The sequence below is a fragment of the Gobius niger genome, assembly GCF_951799975.1.
Source record: "Gobius niger genome assembly, chromosome: 7".
Taxonomy (NCBI): Eukaryota; Metazoa; Chordata; class Actinopteri; order Gobiiformes; family Gobiidae; genus Gobius; species Gobius niger.
Window position 1 is genome coordinate 21,359,497 of NC_136858.1, and position 18,248 is coordinate 21,377,744.

Consider the following 18,248-nt stretch of genomic DNA (forward strand, 5'->3'; position numbering starts at 1 on the left):
GGAAAGGACCCTCACAACCACGTTAACATTGCCTGTTTCGGGAATACAGTAAAATGTTGGACAAAATTATAACAAAGCCCCATAACTATATTCACACAGACTACTTAACACGTAGAACATTGATTATGTTTTGGAGTGGTCTTTGTAATACATTAAATACTCACACTCGCTATGACTTTTGGCAGGCATATCTCGGACAGCCCTTTATTGCGCGCTTGGGGCCTTTAGACGTCATATGTTGTGAGAATGGGATTTGGCCGTACTGTATTCTACTTTACTTGGCGTTTTCTAAGCATTTTGCTTCACCTTCAATATGTCATCGCCGCTGGCAAAACCACAGATTATTGCGCATATACAGAAAAGCTTAAACTACACGGTTTTTGACTCCAAATGGATTCCGTGCAGCGCAAAATTTGTCTGTCTAGGAAACTTTGCCCGAGGAACTGGAGTAATGCAAATATACGAAGTACACCATGGAGAGGCCAAACTTGTCAAAGAGGTAACGCTAAATTTAGAAGTGCATCCTATCTGTTGTGTGGCCGTTTTGTGGCGTTTACTAAAGTGTGCACAAGCATGTAACATTCAACTAACTTTGCTCTTCAGATAACGTTCAATTTCTAGAAATGTCTGTGCTGGTTTCCATAGCGACCGGAAACATAACCCGCCATTAGAGCTTTTCTCCTTCGTTACCCTACTCATGGTTGATGATGATTAAATGCAATTTTACTGTTCGTACTACTGTTCTACTGTTGATTTACAGGTAGAGAAACCTAAACCTATTAAGTGTGGAACGTTTGGGGCCACATCACTTCAGCAAAGACACATAGCAACTGGAGATTTTGATGGAAATCTTAATATATGGTAGGAGAATCCTCACATTTGAAGGTGTTTTTATATATATATATTTTCTATGTAACATACACTGTTTTATTTCTCTTCTGTATGGTGTCGACAGGAATCTGGAGACCCCTGAAGTGCCAGTTTACTCGGTTAAGGCCCATAAAGAGATAGTAAATTGTATTGATGGAGTTGGGGGTTTAGGGATTGGTGATGGAGCACCTGAGATTGTCACTGGAAGTAGAGATGGTAAAAAATGATGAAAAAACATGAAATTGGCACATTGAAAACATTTATGTATACATATTTTTTTTCCTTTTTTGCATTACAGGAACGGTTAAGGTATGGGATCCCAGACAAAGAGATTCACCGGTTGCCAACATGGAGCCTATTGAAGGAGAGACCAAGAGGGACTGCTGGACAGTTGCATTTGGTATATTAAACTTTGTGTGCGTGCATGCGATAGATGCCCACAGTTGCAAAGTGAATATTTATTATTTTACATTAATATTCATATGAGGTGACAGCAGCTCAGGTGGTCAAGTAAAAGTAACAGTAATAAAGGACAGTAAAGTAAACAGCAGGAATAGTACAGTAGTTTAGTGGTATTAATGTCTTAAATGCAAGCTTTAGTTTACTTTGTGTCCTTTTTAGGCCATGCCTTTAATGACCAGGACCGATGCGTTTGTGCCGGCTATGACAATGGAGATATCAAACTTTTTGACCTGAGGAACATGTCACTACGATGGGAAACTAACATTAAGAATGGGGTAAGTTATTTAATCTTTTTGGGTTTCTTTTATAAAAACATATCTTCTGCTTTATTTATTACTTTTCAATTTCTATGTAGGTGTGTTGTGTAGAATTTGACAGAAAAGACATAAACATGAACAAGCTGGTGGCCACCTCACTGGAGGGAAAATTTCATGTGTTTGACGTTAGGACGCAGCACCCAACAAAGGGCTTTGCCTCTGTTTCTGAGAAGGTGAGTGACTGGAGCCAGAATTATTATTGTCCATCTTGCATGATGAATATGCTTTGACAGCTGAAAAGTTTTTTCTTATATTTGCTCAGTATTTTCTGTGGTGTTGTGCTGCTGACTCTGAAACAGTGAATAAAGAAAGGAGTACATACGTTTACTAAACCTACATTAGATGGCCCATCTAGCTAACATTTTAAGGCCTTTAACAATACATAATATTTGGTATGCATGCCGTGAAACAAAACAATTGGACTTTGGACATGCCTTGAATTTAATTTTTTTTTTTAGGCAAATAAATCAACCATTTGGCAGGTAAGACATTTGCCTCAGAACCGAGACATTTTCATGACTACTGGAGGAGCAGGAAACTTGCATCTATGGAAGTAGTAAGTAATGTTAATTATTAGTCTATTATTATTGTGCCATTATCATTGTCACATTATAAGTTTGCAGGTATTCAATATGTCCCTGGTGTGTATTTTTTCTTCAACAGTGAGTATCCTGCCCAGAGAACCAAACAGGACTCGGATGATATAGATGTTGGTGTTGCTGGTACAGTGAATCTTCTACAGAATGTCACTCTGTCCACTCAGCCAATCGCCAGCCTCGACTGGAGCCCTGACAAGCAGGGTCTGTGTGTGTGCTCTGGTTTTGACCAGTGTGTTCGAGTTCTCATTGTAACTAAATTGAATGTGGCATAAGAAGAAAGTATCAAAGACTACTGCCCACAAACCACATTACATGGGTTTATTACTGTGACAACATTTGTACACAAAAGTCTTATTCAGTTATTAACATAACAGATAAAGCTTAAAAACAACCAATGTTTTACCCTTTTCCCAGTCTTTGTGCAGCATTGCTATTGCTGCTTATACAACAAATGTTTGGTTTTCTTTTGTGTTATGGGAGAGATTTGTCCTACGCGCCTGTGTTCTAATGAATTTTCGTATATTTTGTATTTAATTGAATTTTAATATAACATAACTTCAGATTAAACCTATTTGGAAAATAACGCATATGGAAGATAACTCATTATGCAACAAAAGTTGTTTTTTCTTTCTTCATTTAAAAAAGCAAGAATCATATCCAACACTTGAACCTGAAAAAGTCCTGTAGATCAGGGTCATCCTCTGGTTTGTCATGCATCTTTGCATAGACACTTCTTAGCAGTTTGGTCATAGATTTGTCATCCAAAATGTTTATGTATGTCTCGATGCAGCCTAAGGGCACAATCACACATCAAACAAATGTCATTCCTTCAACTTCTCTGCTTTTGAAAATCTACAAATGGTTTAATGTCATATGTGGTCGAGTGGCCACACATGATCCTCCTATATGTCATGCCCTCTGCCCTGTCTAGCTATAGCTCCACTTAAATTTGATACATTGCTATGAATAGGAAGGCATTCTATAGGGCTGTTTACAAATATCCTTAAATCTATTTTTGATTCTTCTGGTTGGATAAAGTACAGTTGGAACAATATTGTGCACACTACGAAAGAAGACTTACTTAGCCCCATGACTTTGCCATATGCCACAAGACTTGAGGCAAGCTGAGGATGGTCATATAGTTCCAGCTTCATAAGTATTCGAACCATCTCTCCTGTTATGAACGCGTCATCAAAACTTTGCTCAGCCACTGGCTTCTGAGGGTAGCTGCAGTACACCTCTAAAGCAGCCTGAGGATCTGAGGGCTCCAAGAGCTGTGCAAGCTCAATGTAAGCATCATGCACCTGAATCAAGTGAAAAGAAACTACTGGTAAATCACGCAAGATTTGGAGAAATCTCATGGCTACAAACCTCTGGTGACATAGTGATGACATCTTGGTATAGAAGTTTTGCTTGTTCATGCTTTTCTGAGTGGCATAAGGCACGAGCAAGGCCAAGGCGTGGGATGTGAGACTTGGGATTTACTGGACTAGACTCACTGACACTTTTATTCAATGTTGTCTCTAAAAACATGTTTATAAATGTTGAGGGGTATAAAGATTTGGCTGTGTATGCTCTTATCAGCACATACCTGTGACTGTGTCAACGGGTTTGACGGGACACTCTTGTTTAGACTTGCTAGAGAAGTTCTGACGTTTAGTACTGCTGTTGGAAGATTTTGCAGCAACCCCAGGTCTCCCTCTAGAGGACAGAAAAGTATTACATAAAGAAATAAGATGATTCTTCTGTAAGTTGAAGGCAGCACATGTGTGGATCATTGCTGAGGTTATTTGACTCATGACCAGAGTGACTCACCGGGCAGCAGGTGTTTTGGCTGCAGGGGCAGTTTTCCCCCCTTTGGCGGGTGTCATGGGAGCAGGAACTTTACTTGCAGCTGCTGCTGAGAGCCCTTTACCAGGTTGCGCTCTACCCCGGCCACCTCCTCTTGTTGCAGCTCCAGTGTTAGGAGGTCCCTTTGCTACTTGAGGCTGAGAGGTTGTCGTCTTCGCCACTTTTTCTTGTTCATTCTGCTGTCTGTCCAGCCACCACTTCTGTTCTGTCCAACAAAAAAAGAACCCCCTTAAAGTCTGATATTAAAATAGGACTACATTAAGATAAAACAGTCATATTACTGCTTAGTTCTTCTGGTGGATCCCCTTTTTGTGGCTTCCCTTCCAGATGAATGCTTGCCTGAAAGCTGGAACAGGCATCAGCTAAAACATCTGGTGACCTGGTTGACTTAGGGTTGCTGTCATATTGAGCTAGTTGGGCCAGACCAAGTAGACACAGGGTGTAGTTATCCCGTGGTGTAGTGGTCACAGATAACTGGCATGCCTGTACACAATTGCACGGCTTATGAACAGAAAAATATGCATTCATGTTTTAGAATTGCAATAAATTGGACCCTTACACTCTCCTGCATGTCCAGAAGCTCCTGACAGGGAGCGATAGATGAAAGACGGATGAGAGCAATTATCGCCTGGCATCGCTTTGCCACTAAGGACTTAGTGTCAGCCCCAGCCTTGGCCTTGTGAATGAGCCGCTGCAGCAGCACAAAGTGAGCATCCAGCAGTACCCACTCCAGCTGACTGCTTGCCTCTCCACGGCACACACACTGACTCACACTCTGGGCAGCGAGCGCGGCAACACTGAGGAGACAAGCCGTTCCAACACAAAGCATTTCTTTCTCGTATTATTCAGAAGGATGTAATCAGCTGTGATGTTTCTGACGCCTATTTACAGGTATGCTAGCACACAAATCCTTTAGAAATTACAGTAGATTACTTTAACATACATGTGATAGACCTGGTCAGCGCTTATGGCCTTTTCCTTCAGTGTCTTTTTCTGTTGGAGTTGGCCTAGAGTAAGAAGACCTCGGAGAAACTGTGTGCTGCTGCTGGACAGTGGGTCCGATGGGAACTGTTCTCTCCAGCTGAAACAAAAAAGTCAACTGAGCAACCTGTACATTAATCAGGTATGGCATTGAGAGTTGATTTATCAGAAGCAGAAAGCGACCACACACTTGCTTTTAGCTTGAATATACATATACAACCAACTGATTTATAAATTCCTTGGCATCAGGGGAAGCTTATTAATGGTGGTCATACTAATACAAAACAAGATCATCACTAAAGTTCAGCATTGTCCTTATACTGTACTTTCTTTCTTTCTTTTTTTATTTATATATATGAGTTGTATGTTTTATTCTTTTTTTTTTTTTAAAGAGCATTCCTGCGCATTACCGCTGCTGTCATGCCCTTACATTCTGTAAAAGCATCATCCACCCCCACCACACACTCACCTCTCTCTGCAGCGCTGGCCGATAAAGTGCTCTAGACCTTGGTGTAGGAACAGAGCTGCCTCCTTCTCAGTGTCCTCAGAGGCTTTCTTTTCCTGCTGCAAAAATGCCAAACCTGTGAAGAATCTGAGACAATCAAGAGTAGCAGCAGAGTAAATCCGACATGCATACACTTTTAACAAAATACTTTAATCTGTGGTAAAAGACCTTAGTCCTGGGTGCAGTGGTCTGAGAGCCAAACCGGTCTGCAGGTGTTGTAGGGCTTCACCGGCTTTTCCCTGTATTAACAGTAGCCTCCCAACATGCAGGTTATACTCCCAGCAGTCTGGACTTAAGGACCAGGCATCAAGGTACTTCATCAAGGCCTGGGTCAAACAGCTCTCCTCATCTCGCAGGGCTACACTATGGTCCTGTGATGAAGAGTACATGCATCCTTTCAATTCATTATTTTGGTGTTGTCCCCTAACGTTTTAGCTTACTATTACACACTCTATCAGCAATAACAAAGTGTATTTTCTTCATGGCATAACTGGATTCATTCTACGTCAGAATTGTGATGAATATATACGTGGTTGAATGTAAGCATCGCTAAAACCTGCTTCTTGAGTGTTCAGGTGATGTATTGCAACAGCATGGCAACAGAAGCCGAATGAGTGTCAATTCTACGTAGTATTATTTGTTTTGACACTCAGGGCAGCATGTTGTGTGGGCTATAGAACATTGAGGGAAGTGCATACAACTAAATCATTGAAATTCAAAGTATTACCTTGCCAGTCTTCTTGGACAACCATAAGTAGAGTGTTTGAACATAGTCTGCTTTGCTTGGTTGGCCCTGGTCTTTCAGCTGCTGATACTCTATATCCAAAGCCTGCAACTGGTTTTCCACAGTTGGAGTCCCAAAGAAACCATGGAGTTTGCAGACTGCTAAGATGTCATCCTGTCGGGATGTTGCCTTTGCCTCACTTACGTCATTACTCTCTTTGTCAACCTGTGGTATAATAAGATTTTTTATGAAATACTCATACCTTTTTCCTTCAAAACCACTTCAAAATACCTTCTTTTGTAGGCCATACATCTCCATGGCGTAATACTGCTCCTCCAGCACCATTCCTAGTAAAAAGTGGAGTCTGGACTCTTTAGAGCTCAGTCTTATAGCAGATGCATAGTGGATTGCAGCCTGCTCAAGGTTATACAGTGGAGACGTGCCTTTCTGGTAATGCATCATGTCACCTAGAAATATTGAGCAAAATCAATCAAACCTGTGTGGGCTATGCAGGGCTCCAGAGTGCACCGATTTGGTCATAATTACGATCAAATGTTTTATGAGCATGACTGAATATTTCTTGGTTGCACCGGTGCACCTGCCAGTTCCTCGTCACACACCAATTCACAGGCCTGATGGTGTATCCTTTATAAATTGCATGGATCTGTCCACCACCAAACTGCACTTGGCCCGGCCCTTCTGGCAAGTTATAGTTTATATAAACTCTCTCCTCTGTGTAGATCGCTCCTAGCTTATATCAACCTGCTGAAATAGCCAAATAGCTGCACCGCAATAGTTTTACTACCTTTTTGTAACTAGTTGCTGACTATCTGCAGGTTCTCTCATATACACTTAGATGTAATTATTTATTTGCAAAATATAGGGCAGCAGTAGTTTACTGAAGTTAATTAGCACTTCTCGTTGATCATTATTCATTCAGACCCAGCTAATGCAACACCAAACCCTTGTGTATATTTTAGGAAGGGAATATGAACTGGCACCAGTCTTCGTCTGTCTGTCGCAGCCTGTTAAGTGTGTTGTTTCTTCTCAGTTAACTTCCAGTGATTTTCATTCAATCCTTGGGATCGGTGTCAGGTTTCTCATCTTCAAACGATTAGTAGCACATAAGTAGTGACCAGTAACTGGAGCACATGTCATGCGTCGTCACATTGAAAATGACCCAAGGTTAACTCTATATCTAGCACGTTTTCATGTATTATTTAGTTCACCACAAAGCTAGATTTAACAGTCATTGATACTTAGTTGCACTGTGTTTATGTCATTGTGTGATTAGAGTTATTTTTAAACAACCCTTCCAGCCAAAGGAATAATTGTCAACACAATCTTAAATAAAACTCAAACCTGGCTTTGGGAGGTGCTCCTTATAAACTTTCAGTTGATCTTCAGCAAAGTCACAAAGCTTTTCTACGCTGCTTTCTGCAGCAGCTGCCAGGAGGAGTTTGTGCTCCCAGTTATGAACCTGTAGAGGACATAAAAAGTAGCTATAGGATGTGAAGATTACAACCAAAACTGAGATCATGATGTAGTTTTCCATAATTACCTCCACACTGTGCTTTGTTTCAATTTGCAAACAACTGGTAGCTTCGAAATGTTCCTTGTACCATTGTGTCTCAGTAACATCCTAAAGCATATAGATTCATTATTTCTACGATACAATTTTACTTTCAAGCTAAGAATGCAATATGAATAAACAACGTGCAATTCAACTGATTTCATATTTTGATTGTGTTTTCATATTTGCCTTCAGCTTTAACCAATGCATCTTGCAGTAGGGGATGAATGGATGATGTACTATATTATGCAACTGAAATTACAGTATCAAGCTAACAGAAAACACAAATAAAATATCTTCATCACACAATAGTAAAAATCCAAGTCTATCTTAGAACCTACTTCAAACATAATGCAAGTAAACAAGGGGTGAGAGAAGCTAAACACACGGATTCAGCCGATAAGTCTCTGTCACCTTTGTGTTGAGTTCTCCTGTTGGTTTGTGAGGACAGTCTAACAAGTGTGACCCCAACGCAGAGAGTTTGACCTCAGTATCACAACCTTAATGAAAGAGAAAGCAAAATCCAATACAGTAGTTTTCCAATATAATACATTTGAAAACCAGTAAGAACAAATCTTGAAATGAGGTAAATGTCACTGGTCAGGCACAACGTTTTTATTCACCAATAATGAAGACGTGCCATTCTGAGGGTTTGAAAATCACTGGTCCTTAGTACAAAAGAGTCTTCAACATACATTCATCACCAGCTGTCAACACTATGTCACGCGATAGCCAAATGATCGCCAGGATTGTGGTAATCAGCACCAATTAAAGAGTTAAGTGAGAACACACAGGTGAATTTGAGCCTGCGGTTGTTTTGTTGGAGTTGCACTGGAGGCAGACGTAACTTGTGCTTGGTAAGTATCGCAGGTAAAGATCTCAAGCAAAAGCAAAAGCCATGACTCAAAGCATCACCTTTATAGGCAAATAAACACTTGACTGGAGCGGCAGACATCTTGCTGTCTAAATTCATTTCCATAACCTTCCACATGTCCCGCAATGGATGGTTGTTAAGGGGGTCGACTTTGGATCTTCGAGCCAGCATCTCCATGTAAGGCCTTGAGAAGATGTGCTTAGGATCACTGCAAAGAAGATAAAATTGTTTATTACTCCAAATAACAATAAAGAATTGTATTATGACTGTATATTTGACTCTCAGGCGCCTCACCTTTCACTGATGGAAATAGGCCTATACAGAGCATTCAGAGAAACTGGGCATTCATACTGAAATTGGGCCTTGGTGTCAGTGAAGGTAACAGCAAATGGAATCAACTCTCTGGTAACCAACACTGTATACAACTGTAAAAGATTTACGCACCAACACTGCAATATTATATCATTTCAATTCAGTGGGGAAAATAAATGCCTATAAGCAGCCTGTATCATACCTGTGAAAGGGTACCATCTGCTGAGCAAACTGAAATTTCCACCAAAGTATCTCCATAATTGAGCGGAACAGGCAGAGAGCTGTCTCCTCCATTTACTTTAACTTTAATGTGTTTATCTGGTGCACTGGGAAGCAGTGTCACTGAATTGACATGAAAAGGCACAGTACCTGAAATGATAGTCTCTTTATTTTAACTGGATACAATTTCATTATTGGATTTAGACTGAATATAAAGGCATAACAAGGCCACTTACTGTTATATTCAAATATTCTAGAATTAAATTGAGGATATAGTGGAAACTGTCCCTCCAAGGTAAGCTCAGTCAGGTCCGCAATCTTAGCAGAGAGCTTGGTGATTTCCACGTAGTATTTCTTGATGGTCCCATCCTCTGCCACAACTTCAATTTCTACTTTGTTCAAGCCATCGCTTAGTTTAATAGTTCGAGATTCGTCTCCAAAACGCTGAAATATAAGAAAAGCATCTAGTTCAGTCAGCTTCCATTCTATATCTATGGCTACTACACATGAATGTGAATGTGTTCACAACTAATTTCACTTACGATTCTGTATGAAGCTCCACAATCGCTCGTGGCCACGGTCAGATGAACTTTGTCGACACTGCTCTCCACTGCAACTTGGTAGGTTGTAACATTTGGTGAGAAATCTGGCTGCAGTTTTCCAGGGTTTACTGACAGGGTTTCTAAATCACAGTTGTCCATTATAGAACAGTAAAAAAAATAATAATAATGCCGCTTAGTGAATCGATGTGTAGTCACAAACACTGTCGAGCCGCGTCTGGTCTGACATCCCAGTAGTGCGGCAGTGCCAAAACACACTGATGCCTCGTTACTATGACAACCGGTTTTCTTTGTCGATTACAAATCATATATATATTCATATAATATAATTTTCAAAATGTCAATGTTTAAAACACATTTTTGATTAAGGGCTTAGGGGGAAAACAAACAAACAAAAAACAAGCAAACTTGACTTGCCTGTTTATGGTGTTTTTCATCCTGCCAGCAGATGGCAGCAGAGCTAAACAACCACCCTCCTTTTGCTCATGGGGATCACATCCGGTTTTCAGCAACCACGACTTATGCATACAGCGTGCTAGCTGAAAGTAGATCATTTCTAAGATTAATTGGGCTTGTGAAAGCTCAAACTTGTATTTCCAGGCACCTTTGATCGCTAATAAGCATTTGTACGGCATTTTACTTACTAGAATTTGTTTTGTTTTGTTGTTGGCTAGATTGTGGATGTTCGACGCACATGAGGTAGGTGTAATGCTTTTAGTCAGCATTAAGTAAGATGTATGTCTTATGTGATTTCTACGTGTGTCTGCAGGACATGGCAGAGGACGCGAGAAATGAAGATTATCCTTATGAAATTGACGATCAGCTGACTGCCTTTGACTCATCTGTGACAAATGTCAAAAGCATGTTGGAGACCTTGATTTCAATGCCCAGAAATGATCTGCTGCAAAAGGTAGAACGTGTTGTCAGACCTACAAACAAACAAGTCGTTTTTACACTATAAATTCTAGGTAACAAGGCTCAAATTGAGGGGGGAAAACATTCATAGGCAAAAGTATATTTTCATAATTCCGTTGTATGCAAAAATGTATTAGCTTCAGAACCTGTTTATTGTTTAAAGACGTTAGAATGGATTAATTTATAATAAACAATGTTCTAAATTCGAAGTAGTAGTAGTACACGCACACATAATAATAATAATAATAATAATATCTAACAACTTTTTTTTTTCTAGCTGGATCCATTGGATCAAGCCAAACTTGATCTGATGTCTGTCTACACATTAAATTCTTTATTTTGGAGTAAGTTTAAATGTGATAAAATATGATAAATATTATATTTTTATATGCCTTAATAATGTTGAAATTGATTACTTTTTATTGTTTGTTTGATTGACAGTGTACCTAGTCACACAAGGCTTAAGTCCAAGAGAGCATGGCATCAAACTGGAACTGGTAAGTGCAGCACTAAAGAGGTTTTTCATGCATTGTGTATTGGTTGTCTGTTCATTGTCACTGTTAAATTATGTTGTTTTGTTGTTGTTGTTTTTTTCAGGAGAGAATAAGGACATACATGAACAAAGTGAAAGAGATCACTGATAAAAAGAAAGCTGCTCGTTTGAATAAAGGTGCTGCTTCACGTTTTGTCAGGAACGCGCTGTATGATCCAGAGGAGAGGAATTCTGCCAAAAAAGCTTTATCCAAGAAAGCAGCAGACGCTCCATCAGACACACCACAAAGAAAAAGATCCAAGCAGAGCTAAGAAGCCTTGCAGGGTTCATGTGAATGAGGCGAGGACACACTGTTGGACTGACTGGACTTGCAAATTTGAGGAAAGGTTCACTGTAACCAATTTTTTTATTTTGCTGTCTTTTTTTAGTTTAATTATAACATCAATCTAATGTTGCTGTTTTTTTTTTTATCTCACATTTGTTTGTATACAAAGTGTTCAGATTCTGCAGAAACAAAAAGTTATTTTTAAATATTGATCAAAACCAGATTTTGTGCTTCATTATTTGTACAGTTTATAAAATCTGTATACAACACAAAGATATTTTCTTTCTTTTAAAAAAAAAAATTAAATGTATATTCAAGGCAAGCAAAGTTAATGAGTAATTTAAGCTGATGTTGCTTTTGATATAGAAGCTCCTATTACTTACTTTTTATAATTGCCTGATCTTAATCTAAATTTAAGGCCCTGCATCCCTCTAATCAAGCTCAGGAAACACAGGCACTGCGTTAGCTGGAAGAATGTCTCTTTAGTTCTTTTCATCATCTCTCCTTTTTGTTCCTTCCAGCAGCAGCAGAATCCAAAAATTACATTTGTTTTGCCAAACTGCCCTGCTCCGTCCTCGTTCTTTTTCCACTGGGTTGTTGCTCCTCCGCCTGTTCAAAGACATGTGTCAAACTTGAGCCTGATCAACAACTGCAAATTGGAAAAATATGAATTTTCCACAACACCCCCCCTCCTCCGGTGTATTTGCCCTTTCCACCATGTGCGTGCTGTAAATATCTTCGGTCACCACAAAAGCAAACTGGAATGAACAAACAAACTCTAATGTTGGAATGGTGAGTGCAAACAAGCTTGAAATGTTGGTTTGTCCTGTGGCTGTTTATTTTAGTCATTGCGGGGCAGTGTGGAGGAAGTTTATATTACATGCAGTGAATCTGTGAACTGACCTCATCATGCCAGATGAAGCAGGTGGCCTCTTTTTGACTATTGATAGCTTTTACACCCATAATGTTTAAAGAAGGTTTACTTCGCACATCTCCTTTGTTTTCAACAGGTGCGTAAGAGAAGGCACAAGGGCCAAATATAGAAAAGGAAAAAATCTCTCGCACACTGTATACTTGCAACACCAGTGTTCTTTTATTAATGCAACGTTTCGGCCAGTGGCCTTCGTCAGGCAAAATGTTTTTTGTGAATGAGAAGCCATCCTTAAATAGGGTGTGGCCTGCTGCATCACAGGAAGCTGTCATAATGGCCTATGGCTAAACATAGGCAGCATCTTTATACAACATACATCCAATCACAGAAAAAAACAAAGCCAGGATATAGTGAAAAAAGCAGTGAAAAATACACATATATACATATATACAGTAAAGATATATATACAGTAAAGACTTTTTGTGGCACATGCAATACATAAGACAGTTCAAAGATGTGCCTAAATATATACAAAACAGTATGTACACCAAGGAAGTGGACGCAGCCTGTGGACATGGCATGACACTGGAGTCTCTATAGGAAAACATTCAAAACCAGCTCATCATTTAATCCCTTGGGTGTAAGGGTCTGTAAAGTTTCAATCCAGTAGGCTTCTCTTTTCTTCAAAAGTTTGTCATGGTCTCCTCCTCTGTAAGGAGGAGGGACTTGTTCAATGCCACAAAAACGTAGAGCACTTACATCATGATGTGCATCGTTAAAATGGGCAGCTACTGGATATTCTCTGTCATTTCTGCGTATTGAGCTTTTATGCTCGCTTATTCTTTGTTTTAATTTTCTTATGGTTTTACCCACATATGCTAAACCACAAGGGCAACGCAATAAATAGACCACATGTGTTGAAGCGCAAGTTATAACATTGCGGATGGGTATTTTTTTACCACTGTGGGGATGCTGGAAGAAAGAGGTTTTATAAGTGTTGTTACATTGTGCACAACTCCCGCATCTGTAATTCCCATTAGGGATCGGTGTCAATAATGTCTGGGTAGATGTGACTTTGGGACTGACATCGGCACGGACCAAATAGTCTTTTAAGTTTTTTCCCCTCCTATTGACAAAAAGGGGGGGTTCCTTGAACGTAGTGGAGAGTTCAGGGTCGGATGTTAAAATGTGCCAATATTTTTTAAAAGTGTCCTTTATGGCAGCAGAGTGGGACGAATACTGAGTTATGCAGGTGACAGAGAACAGTTTCTTCTTCTTTTCAGTCTTTTTCAACAGTTCCGAACGTGTTTTTTTTAGAGCCAGGTCATATGCCTTCTCAATCCATGGAGATGGGTAACCCCTTTCTAGAAATCTCTTTTTCATATCATCAGCCTTTTTCATGAAGTCATCATCAGAGTGGCAGATGCGTCTTAGCCTGTAGAACTGGCTAACAGGTAAGCCCTTTTTAAGTGGTGTGGGATGAAAACTTGAAGCTAATAGCAGAGTATTTCTATCTGTTTCTTTTCGGTAAAGTGAGGTAATTATGGAACCATTAGATTTCATCACCAGCATGTCTAGAAAGCTGACTTGTTCAGTGCTGTATTGTGGTGTAAACACCAAACCAGGTTCGAAACCGTTAAGTAAACATACAAATTCACTTATTTCTTGTGGACTACCTTTAAATATACAAAAGATGTCATCAATGTATCTGAACCAGTTCAAAATTTTATCAACAAATGGATTTTTTACAGAGTTGAACACACATGTTTGTTCAAAAAAACCAACAAACAAATTAGCATAATTAGGTGCACAAATGGTGCCCATGCTTGTGCCAGATGTCTGTAAGTAGAATACCTTTTCAAAACAAAAATAGTTGTATTTCATAATGAATTCAGTCAGGTCCAAAATAAGCTGATTGGGAGGGCTTGATGAATTACTACCCTGCTGAAGGTAATGGTTTAGCGCCTTTAAACCCCTTTCGTGGGGAATGTTAGTATAGAGGCTTGTAATGTCCAACGTTAACAGCAGGGCATTTTCCGGTAAGTCCTTAAGGTCAGAAATCTTCTCTATGAAATCCGTAGAGTCTCTTATGTAAGACGGCAGGTTGTGCACAAATGGCTTGATGTGGTGGTCCACATATGAGGACAGAGGGGACCATAGAGAGTCATTTTGCGCAACAATAGGACGCCCTGGAGGGTTGCTCATGGATTTGTGTATTTTGGGAAGAGTATATATTATTGGGCATATGGGATATTTACAGTACAGGAATTCAAATTCATGGTCAGAAATCCACTTTTGGGACTTGGCTTCCTGAAGGTATGTAAACAGTTGTCTTTGGAAGGGCACAGTGGGGTCATGTTCAAGCTTTTTATAAAAGCGAGCATCTGATATTTGGGAGAGAATTTCCTGCCTGTATTTTTCATGGTCTTGGATACAAATGGCACCTCCTTTATCAGCTGGTTTGATAACAATGTCCCTGTCATTCATTAATTCTTCTAGGGCTGTCCTTTCCTCTTTTGACAAATTTTTATTATTATTGTAATGAGTATAGGGTTTATCAACACATTTCTTAATGTCCTGTTCGACCAGTCTACAAAACGTATTTATAGATGCATTTGATGTGTTGGGACAAAACGTACTTTTGGCTTTAAACAACGGCTGTGTGTATGTAGATGGACTTGTTTTAGAGAAAAAATGACGTAGTTTTATACGTCTAAAACATTTGAAGAGGTCCACCTTTAAGCCGAATGCATTTACTGGACTGCTTGGGACAAATGATAAACCCTTGGAGAGTAAGGACATCTGATGATCCGACAACGGTTTTGAAGATATATTGATTACCGTGTCTGTTGGCGGCTGCGCGTCCACGGGCGTTGTGCGGCCGGCTGCACACCCATAATGTTTAAAATTGTATATAAAGTCCAGTAGTCAAAGTCATGCAAGTATAATATTAAGTTTAGCTTTTTTTTTTTAACTGTGATTAGCCATCCTAATAAGAGGGGACATACAGAAGTCGATTGCAGCTCCATTCTCTCTAACATTCCAGAGATTCAACACAGTCATTTGTGCCACTTCTCATTCACCAGGGCCCTCCTAAGAGCCACTGATTTTTCACAATAACAGCGTTTTCTTTAATTAATCCTTAATCTTTTCGTTGCAGTGCCAGTGATTTTATCAGACAGTCAATGCTTGATATTGACCCACTAACTACTAATTTGATGATGATGATGGCTGTCTAAAGACACCACTCATATCATTCAGCTCAGTTTGTTTCTCAGTTTATACCGTACTTGAATTGTTTTGTTTAGTTTATTGAAAGGACAGTGTGCAGTTACATTAAAAAGATGGCTGCACCAGATTTAGCATGTTAATTTCTCAACTATTTTTGTTCTAGAAATATTTGAGACCTTAATACACCCAATTTGTGTTTGAATTTAGTGAATTAATAGCTGTTAGCATAACATTATTGATTTCAGTAAAGTAGACTACTTTTGTTTTTTATTTTTATGGATTAGTTGCTAGAATAGCAATATTGAGGTACTGTTTTTCTTCAAATTTGATTTATAAACCAATTTTAACTCCTGCATTACATGAACTGTTCCAGACTAGATCTTAAATTGCCTAAAACGAAGAGCATACCTTACAGCAGTGTTTTTCAACCTTTTTTGAGCTAAGGCACATTTTTTTCATTGAAAAAATCACAAGGCACACCACCAGCAGAAAATATTAAAAAACGTAACCCTGTAGCCTATTTTTAGTCATTCACATCAAAGTGTCTTGAATAGGAACAGCGTATAGTCTCGCGAGCCACTGTGCCACAGTCACAGTCTCTTGTCTCTTGTAAGAAATTAGCGACCTAATATGGAGTATTTATTACATGGTTACTCTACTCTAGACAGCACAGACACTCGAAAACGGTACATTATTTGCGGATAATAATGAATGGTGAAAGTGAAGTGAAATGAAGGTGAAATTGGATAATTTTCCAAGGCACACCAGACAATATCTCACGGCTGGCACACTAGTGTGCCACGGCACAGTGGTTGAAAAACACTGCCTTACAGAACATCATTTTGATGGCACCCGTCCATTGGCCCCCTGCATTTGTACCCTGACACGTAACAGCACATCTGGACATGAGGCAAAACGGACTTTTCCTTTCAGATTGTGGCCTTCTCAAACAATAAGCCCATAGGAGGAGGCAGAAAAAAGTCTGCTCTTCAAAGAAGTGACTGCAAAACCATTTGTGGAGATGAGCCAGCTGCACTGTGCAGTGAGTATAGTACAAAGACACACAGTAAACAGACTGGCATGTGCACATAGGCTGACTGGGAGTGGATGGAAGGTGTGTAATGGATTAGATCCCCCTCATAACTCCTGGGATGGCGTTGTCTTCAAGGTTCTTTGGGAGACGGATGAAACCACAGCTGTTTGGACATAAATTTTCTGAGGAATGCCTTAAGCCTGAGCCTTTGGCATTAAGAAAAAGCATGACGGTGGATCCCGCTGCAGATGACAAATGATCACCCAGAGGACCTGTGTGTGTGATGTTTGTGAAAGCCATTGTCAATAGCTGGCCTACTGACTTGGATGCAGCCTAAATGATTTAGAACACGCAAGTTATGTGGTGCGCACTGAATGGGTGCTGCTGCCGGATGCTCTCTCATCGAATGCAATTTCTCCATCTGTGAGATCAATAAAGTACCATCTTATCTTATCTTATGTCGTGGTGCAGACATTGTGAGATGGCTCCCAACTATTTTATTTTAGTTGATCGCATTGATCCATCGTGTTAGATAAAAAAAAAAAAAAAAGTTTGTTATTCTAGTTGTTCACCTTGCTTTGGGCCTTTATGATGTCCATTCAGATGTTTCTTTTTATAATTGAGTTGAAGAATACACTGGCTTGTGACCCTGACATTTTTTTGCTTGGTCAGTAAAAAACCTGAAATTGTGCGCACTGCTCAGCCAAAACCCCAACAGCTGTGGATGTAGTAGCAGAGCAGCTGGAAAGGCCTCGTAAACGGTCAGAATCCAAGTTCCCCATCACACAGTAGCAAATGTCAGAGTCCTGTTGTCACACAGCATTTTTACAAGAATATTGGGCTTAGATAAGGTTGCATATTGCTACTCGTTCTGTTAGTCATGCCACAGTGGTTAAGTGTTAGTGTTGACTTTTACTGTCATGTTTGGCAGAAGAAATAAAGCTTCATACCACATAATTATACAATCATTGTATGGGTCAAGTTTCTCATGTCAAAAACCAGATCACAGCAAATAATGTGAACAACAAATCATTTATTAACAACTTTAACAGCAGACTTAAATTACTTTCTTCTGTTTATTATCTTCAATAACATTTACTTCTATCAACCCAGCAGAAAACTATAGATGGACTCTCAAAGAAAAAGAAACAATACTTTGTCTGCATTTAAGGTTAAGGTGTAATTGTCCCTGTAGAGAAATTTTATTCAAATATTAAAGTATAAAGACAAAAAAAAAGGTATCTTGGATCAAACAGCTCCTTGCCTTTTTTCTTTTTTCAGCTTCACTTGTTGCACACTACCTAATAATATTATCCATCACACACAGCTTCCTCAATACTGTAGTATAAAGGGTTTATGGCACATCAATAAGGTCTCATCTCACTTCCTTCAGTCTGAGAGACTGACAGGGTTTTACAGGCAGAGAGGGGCTGGCTGCAGGCCTCTGATGTGGGCAGGCTTACAGTACAGTGGGGTACAGTAAAATGATGAAGGGCCTCTACTTTTATGATGATGTGAATGATGTGGATGGAG

The 18,248-nt window shown here is 39.6% G+C and overlaps 3 protein-coding genes across 3 annotated transcripts; 2 read left to right on the forward strand and 1 right to left on the reverse strand.

Moving 5' to 3' along the window:
* The first annotated feature begins 240 nt into the window (after nt 1–240).
* dnaaf10 (dynein axonemal assembly factor 10) lies at nt 241–2,748 on the forward strand. The gene is made up of 8 exons (XM_079560056.1): nt 241–499; nt 761–861; nt 956–1,086; nt 1,169–1,270; nt 1,492–1,607; nt 1,688–1,822; nt 2,108–2,205; nt 2,313–2,748. The coding sequence occupies exons 1-8, from the start codon at nt 314–316 to the stop codon at nt 2,518–2,520; spliced, it is 1,077 nt and encodes a 358-aa protein (XP_079416182.1). The 5' UTR covers nt 241–313; the 3' UTR covers nt 2,521–2,748.
* Nucleotides 2,749–2,894: 146 nt separating this feature from the next.
* Nucleotides 2,895–9,640, reverse strand: LOC306965702 (uncharacterized protein). The gene is made up of 19 exons (XM_079560231.1): nt 9,524–9,640; nt 9,271–9,437; nt 9,051–9,181; nt 8,798–8,964; nt 8,297–8,382; nt 7,871–7,951; nt 7,672–7,789; nt 6,601–6,776; nt 6,313–6,534; nt 5,754–5,956; nt 5,550–5,672; nt 5,043–5,180; nt 4,659–4,896; nt 4,381–4,582; nt 4,064–4,304; nt 3,840–3,949; nt 3,620–3,771; nt 3,330–3,552; nt 2,895–3,039 (listed from the first exon to the last, which is right to left on the reverse strand). Exons 4-19 carry the CDS (start codon nt 8,931–8,933, stop codon nt 2,900–2,902), a joined length of 2,589 nt encoding a protein of 862 aa, XP_079416357.1. The 5' UTR covers nt 8,934–8,964; nt 9,051–9,181; nt 9,271–9,437; nt 9,524–9,640; the 3' UTR covers nt 2,895–2,899.
* An 886-nt stretch (nt 9,641–10,526) lies between these two features.
* Nucleotides 10,527–11,641, forward strand: c1d (C1D nuclear receptor corepressor). The gene is made up of 5 exons (XM_079560392.1): nt 10,527–10,546; nt 10,617–10,757; nt 11,040–11,106; nt 11,204–11,259; nt 11,360–11,641. The coding sequence occupies exons 1-5, from the start codon at nt 10,529–10,531 to the stop codon at nt 11,564–11,566; spliced, it is 489 nt and encodes a 162-aa protein (XP_079416518.1). The 5' UTR covers nt 10,527–10,528; the 3' UTR covers nt 11,567–11,641.
* Nucleotides 11,642–18,248: the final 6,607 nt, after the last annotated feature.